Source organism: Ascaphus truei, chromosome 6 (assembly GCF_040206685.1).
Source record: "Ascaphus truei isolate aAscTru1 chromosome 6, aAscTru1.hap1, whole genome shotgun sequence".
In the NCBI taxonomy this organism is placed as follows: Eukaryota; Metazoa; Chordata; class Amphibia; order Anura; family Ascaphidae; genus Ascaphus; species Ascaphus truei.
Genome location: NC_134488.1, coordinates 45,072,083 through 45,097,789, shown reverse-complemented (window position 1 = coordinate 45,097,789; position 25,707 = coordinate 45,072,083). Strand labels below are relative to the sequence as shown.

Genomic DNA, 25,707 nt, shown 5'->3' with positions numbered 1-25,707 from the left:
CTTTCCTCCCAACGTATTTTTTCCATTTTTCCTTACTGTTTCCCCAAAATGACCTCGTCATTTAAGTGACCAGCATCAACTTTGCCTTTATATTGATCAATTATGTGAAATACGTTTAAAATGCTTTTACTTAATATAATAGGTATGAGGCTGTACTTTAAGATTGATTTATTATAATCAGGGGCGCAGTATAACTTTGAAATGTTGTTGACAATTTTTAATATACCCTTTGTGATATTTTAAATATGCAATATGAGCCAAACATAGAAATGATTAATTCAATAATAGCTTGGGCTTTTGCGACACTTTAAGGCATTGCTTTCACATGTAAGTGATTATGCAGGTGCCGTTTTAGGCAATTTTTACATGAAGGGGTTAATGAAGGGGGCCTGTTTTCGCGGGCTTTTTAAGTTTAAATTTCCAGGCTTACACCACGTCTCCCCACTCCGAGATGAAGCCCTATCCTAGAGGGTGAAACGCGTAGAGGTTGAGATCGTGGTGTAGCCCCAGTGTGTGATGTGCAATAAAGTTTGTTGAAGATCATCCAGGAGTTTTTTCAAGTCTGTCATGCGCAGTTGCGCCGGAGCCCTACCATTTCCAGTCAATCACAGAAGGCTGCACGCAGGAGCTATTGAGGAGAGCAGGTCCTAGACCGGAGACGAATTATAGGTAAGGGTTTTTATTCCCCCTACTCCGGTTAACTCAGTGGCCACGCACAGCTCCCTCATTACGGACCCATTGACTACCTTGACACCATAGGTGCACTACTGACCACTGATGGGCTAGACAGTCTTTTCTTTGGATCAGGGACAACAGGTGTCTAGGGGGCGGACACACACACACACACACACAATGCTCTAAAGTTCAATCTAAAGTGCGGGTATGTAGATTAGACTTTAGAGCATCTTACATACGTGAACACACACACACACACACACACACACACACACACACACACACACACACCTTTAAAAATCAACTCACTCAAATAGAGTGCATATGCTTTGAAGATCAGCGATTTCGATTTTTGAAAGACCCTCAATCACTTGTTGGGTATTTCTGCAATTTAATTTTTTCCCCTCTTTTCTTAGAAGTGCACACGGATACTCAATACTACCTCTCCTAGTTTCAAGAAAGGATTTAAAAAAAGGCATGCAGCTAGTTTCAAAACAAAAAAAAAAAAAAGGAAGGACAAGTCAACGTTAACACTGGATACGATTTATTTGCTCCAAAATGTTGCATTTAAAAAAAAAAAAAAAAAAAGTGGTAAAATACATTTAAGAATAAAAACACATGACCAATAGTTTCTCCCCCCAAAGGGAATGATGCAGAGACCAAGTGAGATTTCAGATTCTTCATCTTTGAAATCTTCAGCTACCCCTTTCAAACCCCCCCCCCCCAAAAAAACACATCCATCCCAAAAAGAAGGGATTTCACTTAACACCTTTACAAATTGGAGAATCCAGCGAACCACCGCAGAGCAGTGAAGGGGTTAAAAGGTGGCATACAACTTACTAAATAAGCGACAGTTTTCTGCCATCTCAAAAAAAAAAAAAAAATTCCCCGAATAAAAACCATGTTCTAAATTCTGTTTATAAAAAGGGATCCGGATACACAGAGCAATGCAATATTTTCCTGATTTATATGGATCAGCCATAACAAAATATTCTCTCTTCTCTCCCTCTCCTCCGCCCACCCTCCCCCCCCAAACACATTAACAATAAGATTTCTTCTTACAAATGTCAATAAGGAGGATGTGTTCGGCACACAATAGGACATTTCAAACACTGCTTTTACATTTGACATGGTTTAACATTAAACTTTACAGACAACGCTTTTTTTTTTTTTAAACCCTGTAAAGTCACTCGAACACTGTATTTATTATTTAAACACTTGGGCTGGTACTCTGTACGTACATTAGATATTCATACTTTTTTGGTGACTTTGGAATTTGAAGCACTGGTGTAGTCCGTATTAAAAAACAAGCAGATATTTTGGAACTTGCTCCAATCTGATTTAAACAATTTCTCCCCCACACAATTAACATTTCAGTACCAAAAAGTTGTCACTTACAAATTTTTTTTTTTTTTTTTAAATGTGATAAAAAGGAACGTTAAAAATAAAAAATACATTTTTTTTTTTTTTTTAAATGGATTGTTAGAGGATTTCCAGCTATTTATTTTTTTGCTTGAAGTTATCCTTCTACTGGTAAACCCTGAGCTGAAACAACTGCTGGAGACCAATTAGATTTTCTGCTGGTCCAGTTTTACCCCAAATTATTAAGACATCTTAATTTTTTTTTTTCTTTAAATATAAAACTGGTTACGTGACCGGCTCAGAGGCAACAGAACGAAAAAAAAAAAACCACAAACAGCAAACACATCCAAGTCCTAATACAGGAACAAACTATTCAAATCACTAAACAATTACACAGAATCCAAAAGTGCAGGCCCTCAACAGGGCAGCAAATTGCATTCGTAGTTTGAATAATGTAGGGGTGGGCAACTCCAGTCCTCAAGGGCCACCACAACAGGTCAGGTTGCCAGGGCATCCCTGCTTCAGCACAGGTGGTTTAATCATGGACTGAGCCACCTGCGCTGAAGCATAAGTATACTTAAAACATGAACCATTGATGGCCCTTGAGGACTGGAGTTGCCCACCCGTAGTCCAATGCATTCCTTGTGGTTGGTGATCCTTGGATAACTTGGTGCTATTGTAGGTTGTAACTTTTTGGGGTTTGTTTTTGTTTGATTAAAAATAAAATAAAAAAGCAGCTGTGGCAAACCTATTAACTTTTTCATCATAAGCTGCCAGGAAACTTACATAATTGAATTTGATTTGCCTTTATCTCTATTTTTCATACGAATCATTTGCACCTCTCCAGGCGGCTGATATTGGAGTCTCCTCCTTTCACCCCTCTGCAGGATGAGCCCCTCAGCTTTCCGGAATGAAAGGTCACTGCCTAGACTGATGCCACCTGCCCTCCCGTCTCTGGTCGTAATCGTGACTCCGGCTCTCGGGGGCCCTGTGGTGTTGCTCCCGGCTGTGGAGACGACCCTCGCTTTGGTAAGGGTGGGAGCTGAAGCCGCGGTTTTTGTGCTGGGCAGTGGAGTCGTCGTAGCGGCGTGACGCAGTCGGGCTGGTGCTCTGGCTGTACTGGTTATACTGGGGCTGAGAGGAGGTGGTGGTGGTGGTGACGCCGGATTGCGATAGGATCTGGGTGCCACCTCCGGATTGCAATTGCTGCCAAAGGTAGCTGTTCATCTGGGAAAGTGAAAACAAAGACGTTACCTCTCAACCCGTCCCCTAGCGTTTGATGGGACCCTTCCACCACACAGATGGCTAAAAGACCCTTATTCTGCCACTTCACCGTTCCAGGGTGTGAAAGAAGTGACGTGACAGCCATTACTACACTTTGGTCCTAGAAAGGACTTCCCTTTTTCAGAAACAAGATGTAAATACCAGATCCACAACTCACCATTGCTTGCCTCTGAAGATTATCTGGGGAGGAGTAGGATCTCTGCACAGCCTGGGTGGAGGAATTCTTAGGAGAGGTTGTGTAATCCCCATTCCTGTCGTATCTGCAGGCAGAGAATAGAAGGCCCCGTTTATACCAGTCACACTACCAATGCAGAGCTTTGAGCAACTAAAAGTGAGACGTAGACTGCAAAAAGAAATCCTTTTTTTTTTTTACTAGTATTACAGTAGCCCTCGTTATAATTACAAGTCACAGTACCTTAAAAAAAAAAGGCAATCCAAGTGGCAAACTCCCCCTCCCCCCCAAAAAAAACCCAGGACTGAAGCAGGGGTTTTCCGGAGCTCAACCACATTCATGTCAGCTCCGGGAACCCCCTGCTTCCGGATACTTACCTTCGTAGGGGGTGCTGCTAGCTGCTCCCCTCGGCTAGCAGGGATCATGTAATTGCCGCTTTTCAAAGTTCCCACGCCCCGCAGCCCCATAGAAAGCTGTGACGTCATCCGGTGCGGCTTCCTATTGACCCACGGAATGAGCTTCCCTAGAAAGCGTAGGACATTACCCACCTGCTGCCATTTGCTGTGGATGGGATGGTGTTGGATGGGATTCCGTGGCCATTTCCCTGTGGCGAGTAAGCCACGTTATTGGTGTCTTGCGTAACATGGCTACTTCCTAACAAGAAAATAAAGAGAAATACAGAAATGAGACCTCTATATCAGAGTTAGTTTGTACACATGGTGGGCGGAGACATGGCTGAGGCTTGGTTTCCTCATCTACTCCATTTTGAATGATGTCAATGTGATGGACAGGATCACACACAGGAAGGGCTCTAACCTCCCACACCCCAATATAGGACAGGATAGGCTAAGGCAGTAGTTATCAAAATCATGTGTTTTGACTTTGGAACCCCCTTCTGTATTTAGTGCACAAAACAATAACTAGAAAGGGTGCAGAGAAGAGCCACCAAATTAATAAAGGGGATGGACAATCTAACTTATGAGGAGAGGCTAGCTAAATTAGATTTATTTACATTAGAAAAAAAAGAGGCATCTAAGAGGGGATATGATAACTATATACAAATATATTCGGGGACGTACAGGGAGTTTTCAAATGAATTATTCATCCCAAGGGCAGTACAAATGACTCGGGGGCATCCCTTTAGGTTGAAGGAAAGGAGATTTCACCAGCAACAAAGAAAAGGGTTCTTTACAGTAAGGGCAGTTACACTGAAATTCATTACCCATGGAGACTGATGGCAGATACAATAGATTTGTTCAAAAAAAGGTTGGACATCTTTTTAGATAGGAAAGGTATACAGGTATATACCAAATAAGTAAACATGGGAAGGAAGTTGATCCAGGGAGTAATCCAATTGCCAATTCTTGGAGCCAGGAAGGAATTTATTTTTCCCCTTATGAGATATCATTGGATAATGTGTCACAGGGGTTTTGTGTTTGCTTCCTCTGGATCAATAAGGAAGTATAGATATAGGATAAAGTATCTGTTGTCTAAATTTCATATAGCTTGAATGTGATGGACGTACGTCTTTTCAACCTCATCTACTATTTAACTATGTAATAAGGATTAATGGAATATACATTTTGGGAAACTGCCTTCTTAGTCTCTCTCCCTGCCCTATACCACAGGATGAGGGAGCCCCGTCATCATTCTCTGCCCTTTGCCACGCTCTGTTTCTACCAGTGTGCATGTCCTGCTCGTCTTTCAGACCCCTTTTAAGTCTGCTGGGGGCCCACGTCAGATCACGGTTGCTTACCCCTAACCAGCACTTGATAAATCTGCCCCACAGGGAGGTCATTCACCGAAGTCTCCCAACGGGGGCAAATTTGTTAAAGAACATTCTTTAAAATCACAACAAGACTAAATGGGCCAGTCAAAGAGTTGCAGACAAAAATATGCCTTTAGAATGAAGTTTGGCTTTGACTTATGAAAATAAAATGCAAGTAGACAAGCAAATCACTATCGCAGAAACAAAGTTGAAATGATGTATACTAAGAGCAAATAATAAAAGCGATGGCTGCTTTGAAGGGGCAAAAAGAGGTAGACGGCTATCTTGGCTGTGTGCGCAGTTTGGGCCCAGTTGGTTCTGAGAACTCGATTGAAATTTGCAGTCATAAAGAGCTTGCATTTTTTTTCCCCTTCACAATATAAACAGATTGTAAGCCCTGCGGGGCAGGGATTCCCTTTACAAAATCCTTTGATTTCAGGTTTGCGGCACTCGTGCAATAATATTCTAAATAAATATTGCATCGCCTCCATTGTAAAGCACTGCGAACATTGTTGGATCTATATAAAATAAATTAGACATCGTCACAGAAAGTTAAATTTGTGGCGAAACGTTTAAGTCATGAAAATCACCAAAATATTTGCTACTTTATGGGCGACTCTTGAATAAAATATTGGCGTTTGATAATTTTATATTTTTGCATGTACCCAAAATGCACAAATTGTGCACGCTCTACAGCAGGGGCTGCTCAACTCTAGTGTTCAAGACTCATCAACAGGTCAGGTTTTCAGGATATCCCAGCTTCAGCACAGGTAGCTCAATCAGTGGCTCAGTCAGAATGAAGCAGTGATATCCCCAAATACCTGGCCTGTTGGGGGCCCTTGAGGACTGGAGTTGGCCACTCCTGCTTTCTAGTACATAAGGTCATTATTCTGGGACATACTCCATTACCATGATAACAAACGTTATAGTGCCCTGTTAGCACCCACTGGGGGGGGGGGGTCACAAGGACTGGTGGATGTCCAATTAATTGTTTTGCTCATTTTTACAGGCAACTGATGTTGCAGCCCCCAGGGGTCTGTGGACTTGAACAGAAGAGGAGGCGTATCCTACCATTACTGAGGGGTCTCTTGACCAAAAGATCACTACACCAGTAATCACATGATCCCAGTACAGGAAGGTCCGAGGATGTTCCAGCATTTATAAGTTTAAAGCAGCAAAACATGAAATCTTATGGTGTTTTTAACAGATCAGTTCTGTAGTAATAGATAACACTTATTGAACGTTTTTTAAATTATCATTCAACTCAAACTCTTTTTAATGAGTTTAAAAGCATCCTTTGCTTTCTATAGCATGTTTAGTCCACCTCCCAAGCAGTTTAAGATCTTTGCAACATTTTCCAATTTGTGATCATTTGTTGCCAATGTTCCCAGCAGTTTGAGCTGCAAACAGTAACAGGATACGTTGTAGTTGCTGAATTACACTGACTTAAGAATTGATTTAAACTTAAGGGCAGCCATTTAGTAAACCCTGGGAAGCAGGATCTTTGCTGATCGATTACAGGAGAACCAATCGACTGGTAGCTTAGGTAATTAGCTTTCAATAAAAGGTAAATCAAAAGTTGGATATATTCCAAACAAAATATATATATTTTTTTAACATGCTGCATGGATTGCCCCTTTAAGCAAAGCATGTAGCAATTGTAACAGAAATGGGAAGTGTGGGTCAATATTAAACACAACTATTCCAGAAAAAGGGATTCTACACAGAGCAACAAACGGCCTTTGTTTCAGAGTTTATGTTGGTGCACAGGTAGACTTTTGCACCCACTTGGTATTAATGGATACATTCATAAATGCTACAATAAAATGTATTTTATCCATCAAATCACTAAGTGCATGTGTAACTGCTACATTTTTGTTGTTTCCAGCAGGACCGTGTTTGCCTACAAACATGTGGTCATCTTCAGTCCTCAATGACAACCAACAGGTTAGGTTTCCAGGATATCCCTGCTTCAGCATAAGTGGCTCAAGAGCGAGCAGATATCCTGAAAACCTAACCCGTTAGGAGTCTTGAGGACTGAACATGGCCACCCCTGGCCTACAACTAACACACTGATGAAAGAATTTTAATTACAAAAAAAAAAAAAATATATGAAAAGAGATACTAAATCCAGTGTGCTGATCTTTTACACAAGCTTGTTCCACTGTAAAAAAAAATATTTAAATGTTGAGCGAGTGCTTGATGTGAGTGATTGCAGCGTTTAAACATTTTTCTTCTTTCTAATAACGCTAGGTGACGTCCCTCTTTGCTTGTGTCCAGGGTACCTGATCTGAATTGAATTTTGAGAGGCCTTCCAAAGAGTTTGATCCCATTTAGTAGATTCATTCCGTAAGGAACGGATTCTTCGTGTTTGAAATTCACAAAAGCAAATTGCTTTGTTTTACCATCTTTATCCTTGGGGATTTTAACACTAATTACGGGACCTGCCTGTAAATCAAGAGACAAAATCGTTAGCAAAACAGCTGGAGGCCAAATGATAAAAACATATATAAATAAAAATATTCAAACCAAAAGATTTTAAAAATGCAGCAACTGATGAGGCTTTTAGAACAGAAAGGTCATGACCTAAGACTGGGAGAATATATGACATTACCCATTTACTGAACGGGATAACCGTTTCTTACAAAGAATATATGACATTACCCATTTACTGAACGGGATAACCGTTTCTTACAATGTGTTCTACATTACCACAGAAACAGTATTCATTGTTTAACACTCAAAGTAATGTCCAGCTGCTTAGACTGCCTGACATACAATAAAAATCATTATTCTAGTTGCAGTGATGTTGTACCTTGGAATCTTCAATGAAATGTATCATGTGACAGGGGACATGAACTCCAATACAGACACTAGCCATGGCTCAGTCGCCCACAGCTCGCCTCTCACGCCATGCCCTGTCACTCCTCTGCAGTCACACAGCCCCCTCCCCCTTCCTGTCACACCGGCCCCCCTACCCACGGTTACACAGGCAGACATCCACCCCCCCACCCCCCAGCATCCCCTCTGTCACAGGCAGAACCTCCCTGCCCCCCAGGCATTCACCCTCCTGTCACACAGGCAGGCTCTCCCTCCCCCCTGTCACTGACCTGCAGGAACAGCTCGAACAGAAGCTCCTCGGTGGCTCTCGGCTCCAGGTTCCCCACAAACAGAGTCCTATCGACCACGGCGGCTCCCATCCCCCCAGACACACCGGCACGCGCACACACACCGGCAAAGGCGAAAAACAAACAAAAACACACGGACCGGAAATGGAAGCGGCCTCCTATTTCCCCGCTTCCGTCTGCTGCCGTTGTGACGCCAACACGCCACGTTCTGAAGCCGGATACGCCGTGCGTGTCACAGGAGACGGTGCGTGCCAGAGGAGACGGTGCCTGTCACAGGAGACGGTACGTCATACAGCTATATATACTGGGCTCGACGGCCATCTTTACTTTGGGCACCTGTAAGGTCATATTGTATCCAGGGTTCTGTGTATGTCGCACACTGGAAGGCAGTGTCATTGATTAGGAGTGAGTGTCTCTCGTTGGAAGGCAGTATCACTGATTAGGAGTGAGTGTTACTCGTTGGAAGGCAGTGTCACTGATTAGGAGTGAGTGTTATTCGTTGGAAGGCAGTGTCACTGATTAGGAGTGAGTGTCACTTATTGGAAGCCAGTGTCACTGACTAGGAGTGAGTGTTACTCATTGGAAGACAGTGCCACTGATTAGGAGTGTGTCACTCATTGGAAGGCTGTGTCACTGATTAGGCGTGTCACTCATTGGAAGGCAGTGTCACTGATTAGGAGTGAGTGTCACTCATTGGAAGGCAGTGTCACTGATTAGGAGTGAGTGTCACTCATTGAAAGGCTGTTTCACTGATTAGGAGTGAATCTGTGTGTTTTGCTATATAAATAATGACATACAATACAATGTTAAAATCAAAATATTTCACCATTTCTTCTAAGTCCCTCGTTTCCTAGGTTTGACTGAAAAGACGCGCACGTTCAGTTTTGGCGCTCCTAGACCTTCCTATAAGAAAATGTTTTAAAAGTTGAACGAAATAATGTTTAGGTTCAATCTCAGAGTAACTTTTCTAAATATGTTGGAATTTGGACTTGGACATGAAATCAACCTTGCAACCTTATCGATGGTTGAAGGACCCCAGAACCTCTATACTTGTTTCTGGTGATCTGGGCATATACTGGGGGCCCCCCGTTAACCTAGGGACCCCTGACTGTACCCGGGATACACATATCCCTATGCCCCATTTACCTTTCTGGTCTGTGCTGAAGCAGGGAAACCTGGCGGTGAGTCGTGCAACTGTTCCAGGGAGGATTTTCACCGGAGTGATGTGTCTCCCTGGGAATTTGACCTGATTCCCGGATACATTGTTTTTTGTGGATGGCCAGCAACTCTGGACCACTTCTACCTAGATACATTCTGACAACACTTTTACCGCAAATCCCCCCCCCCCTGAAACTCATAGCCTGAGAATCTCCACTGGGTAGCACTCCTGGAAAGGTAAAACACACATACAGGCAGTCCTCGTTTTACAACGCTTCACTTTACAACGAAATGGCTTATCCAACGCTATGCAATGCATACCTATATTTATTTTTACAACGCCAAAATGGCTTATCCAACGCTCTTACGACGCTTTGCAACGTTGTGTATGTGTGTGTATATATATATATATATATATACACATTCACATAAACAACGTTGCAAAGCATCATAAGAGTGTATGTATGTATATATATATATATATATATATATATATATATATTATACTATGTAATATTATATTATACTATTTAATATATTATTTATTATGTTATAATATATATATATAATACAGTATATACACTATATAATTTATGTGTGTGCTGCATGTCTTATTGCCTGCATAAAATATTTGGTGTATTGTAGTGTTAAAAATGCCTTCAGGAATTCATACCATTTATTACCAAATATAATAGTATGGCCCCGGAAATAGTAAAAACATTAAAAAAACATTGGGGAATCCTTCTGCAAGACCCCGTATTACAATCCATTTTACCTCTACAGCCCCAGATCATATATAAAAAAGCTAATGATCTAAAAGCTTCGTTAGCACCAAGTTGTCCAAATGATAGATTGAAGCACAAAACGTTCACTTGGCTATCTGACTTTAAAGGTTATTTTGTGTGTGGAAAGTGCACGGCCTGCAGTTTCAGTGAGAAATGTGCCAGTTTCCATTCCACAGTTACGAATAGAACGTACGAAATTGGCTCATTTATCAACTGTAAAAGCAGGTTTTGTGTATATCTCCTACAGTGTCCATGTGGACTTCAATATGTGGGAAGAACGGGAAGACCACTGACACGTAGACTAGCAGAACACATATATAACATCAAAAGAGGTTTGGAGACACATAGTGTCTCCAATCATTTCAGATTAGTGCATAATCAGAATCCCAAAGGTTTGGTATGTAAAGGAATAGATTGTCCTAAACCTAATTGGAGGGGGGGGGATAGGTTAAATAATTTATCCAAGAAGGAAAGTTTTTGGATATACACCTTAAAAACCATAGCCCCCAAGGGTTTGAACATAGAATTTGACCTGGCTTCATTTCTAAAAGAATAAACAGCTCATATGCCCATTTTTTTATTTGCATCAATGCCCTTAGATTCAAACACACAGGGTTGGTCCGTTTTAGGAAATGTATAAATTTTATTATGATGTATGTATGTTTAAATGTGTTGTATCACGTTTAGGTGTTAGTCTGCTGAGCATGCTGCTATCTGAATCCCAAGGTGTTAACATCCTTAGATACACATTGGTATATAGCGGACAAGTATACACCAACATGTGATACATATTAATTTATCACTCGAATGGTTAATCACCTTCTAGAGGGTATTTAAAGAGAGATCAGCTGTAACTCCTCATTCCTTTGAGAAAGTGGCGTGCCTACGTCACGAAACGCGTTAGGGTGGGAGGAGTTAGGATCCCGTGAGAGCAGTGCAGTGCAGTCTCTGTGGTTTGAGAGGTGAGTAGTCTGCCAGAACCCTTCGCTACAAACCGGAACGCAGCCGAGTGGGGGAGAGACTCTAATTACACCTAACCGGAGAAGATATGCTGTGAGAGAGCCCTTCCTATCCGGAGCAAACACAGGAGGCACATTACAAGCTGCGGACGGCATCCTCATGACGATTTGATACGCATGTATTCATGTGAGTACATGTGAGTAACCATTCACTTGTTTTTAGTGCAGGCTTCAGCCGGTTTTGTCAGGCTTGTTTAAGCCGTTTTTAAATAAATTTGTGACCCCCCCTTTTTTGCAATTGTTCAATTCCTTGTCTGGGGGCTCGTGGAGTTCGGGTGATTCTGGGAATCACGAAATCCCAAGAGATAAAGGAAGTACCCAGGGTATTCGTGGTATATAAGAACAGAAAGGGAATAAAGCACAGATTGTCTCCACTGTACCCTGAAAAAGACACTCCTGTAAGTGTATTCAGTCCACACTGGGGAAGTTGATATTAAGGGGTTAACATCAAACATCAGTAGTACTGCGCAAAGGTGTACCCTTCTATCAATTTCAGGTGTATTGAAGAGCAGCAGCAGTAAAGAAACACTACAGCCATCCACTTCAAGTTTTGGACTTTGAGACACTCTTTAAAGACTGGATTGTTTCTTATGGACACAGTAACTTTTTAAGCGCCAGGTATCCTTATTTCACCTTCAGTCTTGTTTGCAAATTGAGGTTATTTGCATTGTGGGAAGCCTACGGCAGCTTTGGCCTCTTGTCAATCACAATTGGTTTGTTTTATCACGTGTATGTTACACTTTAATAGGTTTAGCGCTTGAGTTAGGGTATTCACTTTTTATTTCTAAGCATCATAAGAGTGTGTGTATATATATATATATATATATATAATATACTATATAATATTATATTATACTATATAATATATTATTTATTATGTTATAATATATATATATAATACAGTATATACACTATATAATTTATGTGTGTGCTGCATGTCTTATTGCCGGCATAAAATATTTGGTGTATTGTAGTGTTAAAAATGCCTTCAGGAACGGAATCTTTCATTTAAACAGTGTTCCTATGGGAAAACGTGTTTCGCTTTACAACGCCATTTTGAGTAACGCATTGTGTCGGATAACCGAGGACTGCATGTAGTTCTTTTATTGCAATACAATCACATACATTGCAGGTACCATACATGGGTTCAAGAGCTGACACTCAATGTCACTGTCTGTCACTGAGCTGCTACCCAATATGGCTCAGAGGTAAACCGCCTGGCATAATACCTTTATTGATGGCCTGGTTACCCCCTCAAGTCACTATGTACATTAATGGCGCTATATAAATAAAGACATACATATAATGCAAGTTGTTCAAGGGTTAAATGACTTTGATAATATAGAATACCGGACACTCCAAAGCATAGAAAATGCTGGCTCCTAAAAAATGTGTCTGGCTCCTCAGTATTTTTGCCTCCTGTGCAGCTGTTTCGCTCCATGCAAGACCTTCATCAGAGCTGACAATCATACATACTGTATGCAATAACTTCATGTCAAACATATATTCTCACTTGTTAATCACCTACTCTTTTATAAAGCTCCCAGGAGAAGCGCGAAACGCGTCAGAGCTATTTTCTTCCCTCACCAGAGAGGTCTGCGATGTCTCACTACATTGATTTGACTACTTTCCAGCAGTGCAGCCCATATTTGATCTTTTCTGATTTGTTCTCCTGTCGTCTCACAACCCTGGACTCTAAATAGCAGGCACTTGAATAGCAAGAAGGAAAGTAGTTTAGCAACTTTTTCAAACCTCAATAAAATAGATAAACTCTGTGGTCAGAAAGTGGTGGAACTAAGGGTCCACGATGCCACTCGTTTTTCATTTATCCACTTGCAGTGCCACTTTCTTCGGGAAATAAAATAGGATTTAATTTAGAAACATTAACTTCTTCTCTTTGTCCTAATGTTTAATATATTTTGATATTTTTTTTAATTAGACACAGTATCTCAACTTTTTACTTTGACTGGATGAAATACTTTTATTTCCAATACAATATATAGATAGGATTTCTTAGATGATGGGGAATCTTAAACTGACAATTTCGAAAGTTGATATATAATGAATGTATGCGATTGTACTGTATTATATTTTTTGTATATACATATGTAAAAAAATTATACAGCTCAACCCCGTTATAGCGCGATCCGCTGTAACGCGGTTTGAGTGTGGACCCCGAATTTAAAAATAAATAAATAAGTTTTTTTTTTTTGCACACACACACTGCACACGCACACTGCATACACTCACAGCACACTGCACACACTCACAGCATATTACATATAATATATTATTTATTATGTTATAATATATATATAATACAGTATATACACTATATAATTTATGTGTGTGCTGCATGTCTTATTGCCTGCATAAAATATTTGGTGTATTGTAGTGTTAAAAATGCCTTCAGGAATTCATACCATTTATTACCAAATATAATAGTATGGCCCCGGAAATAGTAAAAACATTAAAAAAACATTGGGGAATCCTTCTGCGAGACCCCATATTACAATCCATTTTACCTCTACAGCCCCAGATCATATATAAAAAAGCTAATGATCTAAAAGCTTCGTTAGCACCAAGTTGTCCAAATGATAGATTGAAGCACAAAACGTTCACTTGGCTATCTGACTTTAAAGGTTATTTTGTGTGTGGAAAGTGCACGGCCTGCAGTTTCAGTGAGAAATGTGCCAGTTTCCATTCCACAGTTACGAATAGAACGTACGAAATTGGCTCATTTATCAACTGTAAAAGCAGGTTTTGTGTATATCTCCTACAGTGTCCATGTGGACTTCAATATGTGGGAAGAACGGGAAGACCACTGACACGTAGACTAGCAGAACACATATATAACATCAAAAGAGGTTTGGAGACACATAGTGTCTCCAATCATTTCAGATTAGTGCATAATCAGAATCCCAAAGGTTTAGTATGTAAAGGAATAGATTGTCCTAAACCTAATTGGAGGGGGGGGATAGGTTAAATAATTTATCCAAGAAGGAAAGTTTTTGGATATACACCTTAAAAACCTTAGCCCCCAAGGGTTTGAACATAGAATTTGACCTGGCTTCATTTCTAAAAGAATAAACAGCTCATATGCCCATTTTTTTATTTGCATCAATGCCCTTAGCTTCAAACACACAGGGTTGGTCCGTTTTAGGAAATGTATAAATTTTATTATGATGTATGTATGTTTAAATGTGTTGTATCACGTTTAGGTGTTAGTCTGCTGAGCATGCTGCTATCTGAATCCCAAGGTGTTAACATCCTTAGATACACATTGGTATATAGCGGACAAGTATACACCAACATGTGATACATATTAATTTATCACTCGAATGGTTAATCACCTTCTAGAGGGTATTTAAAGAGAGATCAGCTGTAACTCCTCATTCCTTTGAGAAAGTGGCGTGCCTACGTCACGAAACGCGTTAGGGTGGGAGAAGTTAGGATCCCGTGAGAGCAGTGCAGTGCAGTCTCTGTGGCTTGAGAGGTGAGGAGTCTGCCAGAACCCTTGGCTACAAACCGGAACGCAGCCGAGTGGGGGAGAGACTCTAATTACACCTAACCGGAGAAGATATGTTGTGAGAGAGCCCTTCCTATCCGGAGCAAACACAGGAGGCACATTACAAGCTGCGGACGGCATCCTCATGACGATTTGATACGCATGTATTCATGTGAGTACATGTGAGTAACCATTCACTTGTTTTTAGTGCAGGCTTCAGCCGGTTTTGTCAGGCTTGTTTAAGCCGTTTTTAAATAAATTTGTGACCCCCCTTTTTTGCAATTGTTCACTTTCCTTATCTGTGGGCTCGTGGAGTTCGGGTGATTCTGGGAATCACGAAATCCCAAGAGATAAAGGAAGTACCCAGGGGATTCGTGGTACATAAGAACAAAAAGGGAATAAAGCACAGATTGTCTCCACTGTACCCTGAAAAAGACACTCCTGTAAGTGTATTCAGTCCACACTGGGGAAGTTGATATTAAGGGGTTAACATCAAACATCAGTAGTACTGCGCAATGGTGTACCCTTCTATCAATTTCAGGTGTATTGAAGAGCAGCAGCAGTAAAGAAACACTACAGCCATCCACTTCAAGTTTTGGACTTTGAGACACTCTTTAAAGACTGGATTGTTTCTTATGGACACAGTAACTTTTTAAGCGCCAGGTATCCTTATTTCACCTTCACAGTCTTGTTTGCAAATTGAGGTTATTTGCATTGTGGGAAGCCTACGGCAGCTTTGGCCTCTTGTCAATCACAATTGGTTTGTTTTATCTTGTGTATGTTACACTTTAATAGGTTTAGCGCTTGAGTTAGGGTATTCACTTTTTATTTCAAAGCATCATAAGAGCGTATATATATATATATATAATATACTATATAATATTATATTATACTATATAATATATTATTTATTATGTTATAATATATAATACAGTATATACACTATATAATTTATGTGTGTGCTGCATGTCTTATTGCCGGCATAAAATATTTGGTGTATTGTAGTGTTAAAAATGCCTTCAGGAACGGAATCTTTCATTTAAACAGTGTTCCTATGGGAAAACGTGTTTCGCTTTACAACGCCATTTTGAGTAACGCATTGTGTCGGATAACCGAGGACTGCATGTAGTTCTTTTATTGCAATACAATCACATACATTGCAGGTACCATACATGGGTTCAAGAGCTGACACTCAATGTCACTGTCTGTCACTGAGCTGCTACCCAATATGGCTCAGAGGTAAACCGCCTGGCATAATACCTTTATTGATGGCCTGGTTACCCCCTCAGGTCACTATGTACATTAATGGCGCTATATAAATAAAGACATACATATAATGCAAGTTGTTCAAGGGTTAAATGACTTTGATAATATAGAATACCGGACACTCCAAAGCATAGAAAATGCTGGCTCCTAAAAAATGTGTCTGGCTCCTCAGTATTTTTGCCTCCTGTGCAGCTGTTTCGCTCCATGCAAGACCTTCATCAGAGCTGACAATCATACATACTGTATGCAATAACTTCATGTCAAACATATATTCTCACTTGTTAATCACCTACTCTTTTATAAAGCTCCCAGGAGAAGCGCGAAACGCGTCAGAGCTATTTTCTTCCCTCACCAGAGAGGTCTGCGATGTCTCACTACATTGATTTGACTACTTTCCAGCAGTGCAGCCCATATTTGATCTTTTCTGATTTGTTCTCCTGTCGTCTCACAACCCTGGACTCTAAATAGCAGGCACTTGAATAGCAAGAAGGAAAGTAGTTTAGCAACTTTTTCAAACCTCAATAAAATAGATAAACTCTGTGGTCAGAAAGTGGTGGAACTAAGGGTCCACGATGCCACTCGTTTTTCATTTATCCACTTGCAGTGCCACTTTCTTCGGGAAATAAAATAGGATTTAATTTAGAAACATTAACTTCTTCTCTTTGTCCTAATGTTTAATATATTTTGATATTTTTTTTAATTAGACACAGTATCTCAACTTTTTACTTTGACTGGATGAAATACTTTTATTTCCAATACAATATATAGATAGGATTTCTTAGATGATGGGGAATCTTAAACTGACAATTTCGAAAGTTGATATATAATGAATGTATGCGATTGTACTGTATTATATTTTTTGTACATACATATGTAAAAAAATTATACAGCTCAACCCCGTTATAGCACGATCCGCTGTAACGCGGTTTGAGTGTGGACCCCGAATTTAAAAATAAATAAATAATTTTTTTTTTTTGCACACACACACTGCACACGCACACTGCATACACTCACAGCATATTACATATAATATATTATTTATTATGTTATAATATATATATAATACAGTATATACACTATATAATTTATGTGTGTGCTGCATGTCTTATTGCCTGCATAAAATATTTGGTGTATTGTAGTGTTAAAAATGCCTTCAGGAATTCATACCATTTATTACCAAATATAATAGTATGGCCCCGGAAATAGTAAAAACATTAAAAAAAACATTGGGGAATCCTTCTGCGAGACCCCATATTACAATCCATTTTACCTCTTCAGCCCCAGATCATATATAAAAAAGCTAATGATCTAAAAGCTTCGTTAGCACCAAGTTGTCCAAATGATAGATTGAAGCACAAAACGTTCACTTGGCTATCTGACTTTAAAGGTTATTTTGTGTGTGGAAAGTGCACGGCCTGCAGTTTCAGTGAGAAATGTGCCAGTTTCCATTCCACAGTTACGAATAGAACGTACGAAATTGGCTCATTTATCAACTGTAAAAGCAGGTTTTGTGTATATCTCCTACAGTGTCCATGTGGACTTCAATATGTGGGAAGAACGGGAAGACCACTGACACGTAGACTAGCAGAACACATATATAACATCAAAAGAGGTTTGGAGACACATAGTGTCTCCAATCATTTCAGATTAGTGCATAATCAGAATCCCAAAGGTTTAGTATGTAAAGGAATAGATTGTCCTAAACCTAATTGGAGGGGGGGGGATAGGTTAAATAATTTATCCAAGAAGGAAAGTTTTTGGATATACACCTTAAAAACCTTAGCCCCCAAGGGTTTGAACATAGAATTTGACCTGGCTTCATTTCTAAAAGAATAAACAGCTCATATGCCCATTTTTTTATTTGCATCAATGCCCTTAGATTCAAACACACAGGGTTGGTCCGTTTTAGGAAATGTATAAATTTTATTATGATGTATGTATGTTTAAATGTGTTGTATCACGTTTAGGTGTTAGTCTGCTGAGCATGCTGCTATCTGAATCCCAAGGTGTTAACATCCTTAGATACACATTGGTATATAGCGGACAAGTATACACGAACATGTGATACATATTAATTTATCACTCGAATGGTTAATCACCTTCTAGAGGGTATTTAAAGAGAGATCAGCTGTAACTCCTCATTCCTTTGAGAAAGTGGCGTGCCTACATCACGAAACGCGTTAGGGTGGGAGGAGTTAGGATCCCGTGAGAGCAGTGCAGTGCAGTCTCTGTGGCTTGAGAGGTGAGGAGTCTGCCAGAACCCTTGGCTACAAACCGGAACGCAGCCGAGTGGGGGAGAGACTCTAATTACACCTAACCGGAGAAGATATGCTGTGAGAGAGCCCTTCCTATCCGGAGCAAACACAGGAGGCACATTACAAGCTGCGGACGGCATCCTCATGACGATTTGATACGCATGTATTCATGTGAGTACATGTGAGTAACCATTCACTTGTTTTTAGTACAGGCTTCAGCCGGTTTTGTCAGGCTTGTTTAAGCCGTTTTTAAATAAATTTGTGACCCCCCTTTTTTGCAATTGTTCACTTTCCTTATCTGTGGGCTCGTGGAGTTCGGGTGATTCTGGGAATCACGAAATCCCAAGAGATAAAGGAAGTACCCAGGGGATTCGTGGTACATAAGAACAAAAAGGGAATAAAGCACAGATTGTCTCCACTGTACCCTGAAAAAGACACTCCTGTAAGTGTATTCAGTCCACACTGGGGAAGTTGATATTAAGGGGTTAACATCAAACATCAGTAGTACTGCGCAATGGTGTACCCTTCTATCAATTTCAGGTGTATTGAAGAGCAGCAGCAGTAAAGAAACACTACAGCCATCCACTTCAAGTTTTGGACTTTGAGACACTCTTTAAAGACTGGATTGTTTCTTATGGACACAGTAACTTTTTAAGCGCCAGGTATCCTTATTTCACCTTCACAGTCTTGTTTGCAAATTGAGGTTATTTGCATTGTGGGAAGCCTACGGCAGCTTTGGCCTCTTGTCAATCACAATTGGTTTGTTTTATCTTGTGTATGTTACACTTTAATAGGTTTAGCGCTTGAGTTAGGGTATTCACTTTTTATTTCAAAGCATCATAAGAGCGTATATATATATATATATAATATACTATATAATATTATATTATACTATATAATATATTATTTATTATGTTATAATATATATATAATACAGTATATACACTATATAATTTATGTGTGTGCTGCATGTCTTATTGCCTGCATAAAATATTTGGTGTATTGTAGTGTTAAAAATGCCTTCAGGAACGGAATCTTTCATTTAAACAGTGTTCCTATGGGAAAACGTGTTTCGCTTTACAACGCCATTTTGAGTAACGCATTGTGTCGGATAACCGAGGACTGCATGTAGTTCTTTTATTGCAATACAATCACATACATTGCAGGTACCATACATGGGTTCAAGAGCTGACACTCAATGTCACTGTCTGTCACTGAGCTGCTACCCAATATGGCTCAGAGGTAAACCGCCTGGCATAATACCTTTATTGATGGCCTGGTTACCCCCTCAAGTCACTATGTACATTAATGGCGCTATATAAATAAAGACATACATATAATGCAAGTTGTTCAAGGGTTAAATGACTTTGATAATATAGAATACCGGACACTCCAAAGCATAGAAAATGCTGGCTCCTAAAAAATGTGTCTGGCTCCTCAGTATTTTTGCCTCCTGTGCAGCTGTTTCGCTCCATGCAAGACCTTCATCAGAGCTGACAATCATACATACTGTATGCAATAACTTCATGTCAAACATATATTCTCACTTGTTAATCACCTACTCTTTTATAAAGCTCCCAGGAGAAGCGCGTCAGAGCTATTTTCTTCCCTCACCAGAGAGGTCTGCGATGTCTCACTACATTGATTTGACTACTTTCCAGCAGTGCAGACCATATTTGATCTTTTCTGATTTGTTCTCCTGTCGTCTCACAAGCCTGGACTCTAAATAGCAGGCACTTGAATAGCAAGAAGGAAAGTAGTTTAGCAACTTTTTCAAACCTCAATAAAATAGATAAACTCCGTGGTCAGAAAGTGGTGGAACTAAGGGTCCACGATGCCACTCGTTTTTCATTTATCCACTTGCAGTGCCACTTTCTTCGGGAAATAAAATAGGATTTAATTTAGAAACATTAACTTCTTCTCTTTGTCCTAATGTTTAATATATTTTGATATTTTTTTTAATTAGACACAGTATCTCAACTTTTTACTTTGACTGGATGAAATACTTTTATTTCCAATACAATATATAGATAGGATTTCTTAGATGATGGGGAATCTTAAACTGACAATTTCGAAAGTTGATATATAATGAATGTATGCGATTGTACTGTATTATATTTTTTGTATATACATATGTAAAAAAATTATACAGCTCAACCCCGTTATAGCGCGATCCGCTGTAACGCGGTTTGAGTGTGGACCCCGAATTTAAAAATAAATAAATAAGTTTTTTTTTTTGCACACACACACTGCACACGCACACTGCATACACTCACAGCACACTGCACACACTCACAGCATATTACATATAATATATTATTTATTATGTTATAATATATATATAATACAGTATATACACTATATAATTTATGTGTGTGCTGCATGTCTTATTGCCTGCATAAAATATTTGGTGTATTGTAGTGTTAAAAATGCCTTCAGGAATTCATACCATTTATTACCAAATATAATAGTATGGCCCCGGAAATAGTAAAAACATTAAAAAAACATTGGGGAATCCTTCTGCGAGACCCCATATTACAATCCATTTTACCTCTTCAGCCCCAGATCATATATAAAAAAGCTAATGATCTAAAAGCTTCGTTAGCACCAAGTTGTCCAAATGATAGATTGAAGCACAAAATGTTCACTTGGCTATCTGACTTTAAAGGTTATTTTGTGTGTGGAAAGTGCACGGCCTGCAGTTTCAGTGAGAAATGTGCCAGTTTCCATTCCACAGTTACAAATAGAACGTACGAAATTGGCTCATTTATCAACTGTAAAAGCAGGTTTTGTGTATATCTCCTACAGTGTCCATGTGGACTTCAATATGTGGGAAGAACGGGAAGACCACTGACACGTAGACTAGCAGAACACATATATAACATCAAAAGAGGTTTGGAGACACATAGTGTCTCCAATCATTTCAGATTAGTGCATAATCAGAATCCCAAAGGTTTAGTATGTAAAGGAATAGATTGTCCTAAACCTAATTGGAGGGGGGGGGATAGGTTAAATAATTTATCCAAGAAGGAAAGTTTTTGGATATACACCTTAAAAACCTTAGCCCCCAAGGGTTTGAACATAGAATTTGACCTGGCTTCATTTCTAAAAGAATAAACAGCTCATATGCCCATTTTTTTATTTGCATCAATGCCCTTAGATTCAAACACACAGGGTTGGCCCGTTTTAGGAAATGTATAAATTTTATTATGATGTATGTATGTTTAAATGTGTTGTATCACGTTTAGGTGTTAGTCTGCTGAGCATGCTGCTATCTGAATCCCAAGGTGTTAACATCCTTAGATACACATTGGTATATAGCGGACAAGTATACACCAACATGTGATACATATTAATTTATCACTCGAATGGTTAATCACCTTCTAGAGGGTATTTAAAGAGAGATCAGCTGTAACTCCTCATTCCTTTGAGAAAGTGGCGTGCCTACGTCACGAAACGCGTTAGGGTGGGAGGAGTTAGGATCCCGTGAGAGCAGTGCAGTGCAGTCTCTGTGGCTTGAGAGGTGAGGAGTCTGCCAGAACCCTTGGCTACAAACCGGAACGCAGCCGAGTGGGGGAGAGACTCTAATTACACCTAACCGGAGAAGATATGCTGTGAGAGAGCCCTTCCTATCCGGAGCAAACACAGGAGGCACATTACAAGCTGCGGACGGCATCCTCATGACGATTTGATACGCATGTATTCATGTGAGTACATGTGAGTAACCATTCACTTGTTTTTAGTGCAGGCTTCAGCCGGTTTTGTCAGGCTTGTTTAAGCCGTTTTTAAATAAATTTGTGACCCCCCTTTTTTGCAATTGTTCACTTTCCTTATCTGTGGGCTCGTGGAGTTCGGGTGATTCTGGGAATCACGAAATCCCAAGAGATAAAGGAAGTACCCAGGGGATTCGTGGTACATAAGAACAAAAAGGGAATAAAGCACAGATTGTCTCCACTGTACCCTGAAAAAGACACTCCTGTAAGTGTATTCAGTCCACACTGGGGAAGTTGATATTAAGGGGTTAACATCAAACATCAGTAGTACTGCGCAATGGTGTACCCTTCTATCAATTTCAGGTGTATTGAAGAGCAGCAGCAGTAAAGAAACACTACAGCCATCCACTTCAAGTTTTGGACTTTGAGACACTCTTTAAAGACTGGATTGTTTCTTATGGACACAGTAACTTTTTAAGCGCCAGGTATCCTTATTTCACCTTCACAGTCTTGTTTGCAAATTGAGGTTATTTGCATTGTGGGAAGCCTACGGCAGCTTTGGCCTCTTGTCAATCACAATTGGTTTGTTTTATCTTGTGTATGTTACACTTTAATAGGTTTAGCGCTTGAGTTAGGGTATTCACTTTTTATTTCAAAGCATCATAAGAGCGTATATATATATATATATATAATATACTATATAATATTATATTATACTATATAATATATTATTTATTATGTTATAATATATATATAATACAGTATATACACTATATAATTTATGTGTGTGCTGCATGTCTTATTGCCTGCATAAAATATTTGGTGTATTGTAGTGTTAAAAATGCCTTCAGGAACGGAATCTTTCATTTAAACAGTGTTCCTATGGGAAAACGTGTTTCGCTTTACAACGCCATTTTGAGTAACGCATTGTGTCGGATAACCGAGGACTGCATGTAGTTCTTTTATTGCAATACAATCACATACATTGCAGGTACCATACATGGGTACAAGAGCTGACACTCAATGTCACTGTCTGTCACTGAGCTGCTACCCAATATGGCTCAGAGGTAAACCGCCTGGCATAATACCTTTATTGATGGCCTGGTTACCCCCTCAAGTCACTATGTACATTAATGGCGCTATATAAATAAAGACATACATATAATGCAAGTTGTTCAAGGGTTAAATGACTTTGATAATATAGAATACCGGACACTCCAAAGCATAGAAAATGCTGGCTCCTAAAAAATGTGTCTGGCTCCTCAGTATTTTTGCCTCCTGTGCAGCTGTTTCGCTCCATGCAAGACCTTCATCAGAGCTGACAATCATACATACTGTATGCAATAACTTCATGTCAAACATATATTCTCACTTGTTAATCACCTACTCTTTTATAAAGCTCCCAGGAGAAGCGCGTCAGAGCTATTTTCTTCCCTCACCAGAGAGGTCTGCGATGTCTCACTACATTGATTTGACTACTTTCCAGCAGTGCAGACCATATTTGATCTTTTCTGATTTGTTCTCCTGTCGTCTCACAAGCCTGGACTCTAAATAGCAGGCACTTGAATAGCAAGAAGGAAAGTAGTTTAGCAACTTTTTCAAACCTCAATAAAATAGATAAACTCCGTGGTCAGAAAGTGGTGGAACTAAGGGTCCACGATGCCACTCGTTTTTCATTTATCCACTTGCAGTGCCACTTTCTTCGGGAAATAAAATAGGATTTAATTTAGAAACATTAACTTCTTGATATTTTTTTTAATTAGACACAGTATCTCAACTTTTTACTTTGACTGGATGAAATACTTTTATTTCCAATACAATATATAGATAGGATTTCTTAGATGATGGGGAATCTTAAACTGACAATTTCGAAAGTTGATACAGTATATAATGAATGTATGCGATTGTACTGTATTATATTTTTTGTATATACATATGTAAAAAAATTATACAGCTCAACCCCGTTATAGCGCGATCCGCTGTAACGCGGTTTGAGTGTGGACCCCGAATTTAAAAATAAATAAATAAGTTTTTTTTGCGCACACACACACTGCACACGCACACTGCATACACTCACAGCATATTACACACACTCACAGCACACTGCATACACTCACAGCACACACTCACGGCACACTGCACACACACACACACACACACACAGCACACAGCACACAGCACACAGCACACAGCACACAGCACACAGCACACTGCGTACATTCACAGCACACTGCATACACTCACAGCACACTGCACACACTTACAGCACACTGCACATTCACAGCACACACAGCACACTGCATACACTCACAGCACACTGCACACACTCACAGCACACTGCATACACTCACAGCACACACTCACGGCACACTGCACACACTCACGGCACACTGCACACACTCACGGCACACTGCACACACTCACGGCACACTGCACACACTCACGGCACACTGCACACACTCACGGCACACTGCACACACACAGACACAGCACACTGCATACATTCACAGCACACTGCATACATTCACAGCACACTGCATACACTCACAGCACACTGCATACACTCACAGCACACTGCATACACTCACAGCACACTGCATACACTCACAGCACACTGCATAGACTCACAGCACACTGCATACATTCACAGCACACTGCACACACTCAGCACACTGCACACACTCACAGCACCCTGCACACACTCACAGCACACTGCATACACTCACAGCACACAGTCTCACACAGTCAAATATATATACACACACACAATCACAGAGACACACTGTCTCTTTAAGGGAACTTGCTCTCGCAAGACGAAAGCAGAGACCGGGAGAAGAGCTGCAAGATGCCGGGTAAGTGCTGCGTGCTGTTGCCGCTGCCCCACCGGGCCTGGGAACGCTGGGAGAGTTCTCAGCTTTCCCCCTCCAACGCACGCGGTACCACCACAAAAAAAAAAAAAACTTAAAAAATACATTTCGGCGGCCTTTTTTTTCTTGCGTCCCAGTTTATAACGCGGTGGTCGCGGGTGGCCCCCAAGGACCGCGCTATAACGGGGTTAAACTGTATTACACATTGTTTGGTTTGTCTATTTTTTCCCCCCCAATAAACTATACATATGAAAACCCTGATTAATACATGTATATAAAAACATATTTTATGACTCCAGCTGTCATACTGTATTTAGAAAATGTGATAATCAAACATCTTATGTACACACCGATAATACAAAAACAACGGTTTACACTGTCTTACTCTTGCAGATGTTTTTGCTGCTAAGGAAAGAGAACAATTTGAAAGACGATTTTTATGCACACCGTAACAGATGACCTAACTGATCTATGGACTGTAGGTAATCACCTAACCACTTCACAATTTTTATTAATTCGGGTAACTGTTCACTTTGATACATTTACTTATTTTATTTTTTCTTCATATATTTTTTATATTTCATATTATTTTTTTCATTCTTTCTATGTTTATTACCTACTCAATGAAAAAGGTGTATCTATTTTCATTTTACTAATAGACCCTATACTGTACATATCCAATATTGAATTGTTCTGTTTATCTGATTTGTTTACTTACTCTTTGCAATATCGTGGTTTATATTGTGG

At 39.9% G+C, this 25,707-nt stretch overlaps 2 protein-coding genes across 7 annotated transcripts in view; one reads left to right on the top strand and one right to left on the bottom strand.

Moving 5' to 3' along the window:
• Positions 1-1,959: 1,959 nt before the first annotated feature.
• Positions 1,960-8,587, bottom strand: RBM7 (RNA binding motif protein 7). Of its 2 annotated transcripts, none has more exons than XM_075604086.1 (5): positions 8,372-8,587; positions 7,547-7,709; positions 4,042-4,147; positions 3,479-3,581; positions 1,960-3,264 (listed from the first exon to the last, which is right to left on the bottom strand). In XM_075604086.1, the coding sequence occupies exons 1-5, from the start codon at positions 8,459-8,461 to the stop codon at positions 2,956-2,958; spliced, it is 771 nt and encodes a 256-aa protein (XP_075460201.1). In that variant the 5' UTR covers positions 8,462-8,587; the 3' UTR covers positions 1,960-2,955. The 2 variants fall into 2 exon arrangements, with proteins under 2 accessions (XP_075460201.1, XP_075460200.1); XM_075604085.1 differs by lacking the exon at positions 8,372-8,587 and adding an exon at positions 8,077-8,223.
• Positions 8,286-25,707, top strand: part of LOC142496957 (nicotinamide N-methyltransferase-like) — a 61,051-nt gene continuing 43,629 nt past the window's right edge. Inside the window, exons 1-3 of one of the 5 annotated variants that reach the window (XM_075604082.1) lie at positions 19,284-22,097; positions 22,231-22,578; positions 25,354-25,442. In XM_075604082.1, the coding sequence (XP_075460197.1) occupies positions 25,400-25,442 (43 nt within the window). In that variant the 5' untranslated portion in view covers positions 19,284-22,097; positions 22,231-22,578; positions 25,354-25,399. Of the gene's footprint in view, positions 8,672-17,146; positions 22,579-25,353; positions 25,443-25,707 lie in introns of those variants that run through there. The other 4 variants (XM_075604083.1, XR_012802144.1, XM_075604081.1 and 1 more) reach the window with 4 other exon arrangements.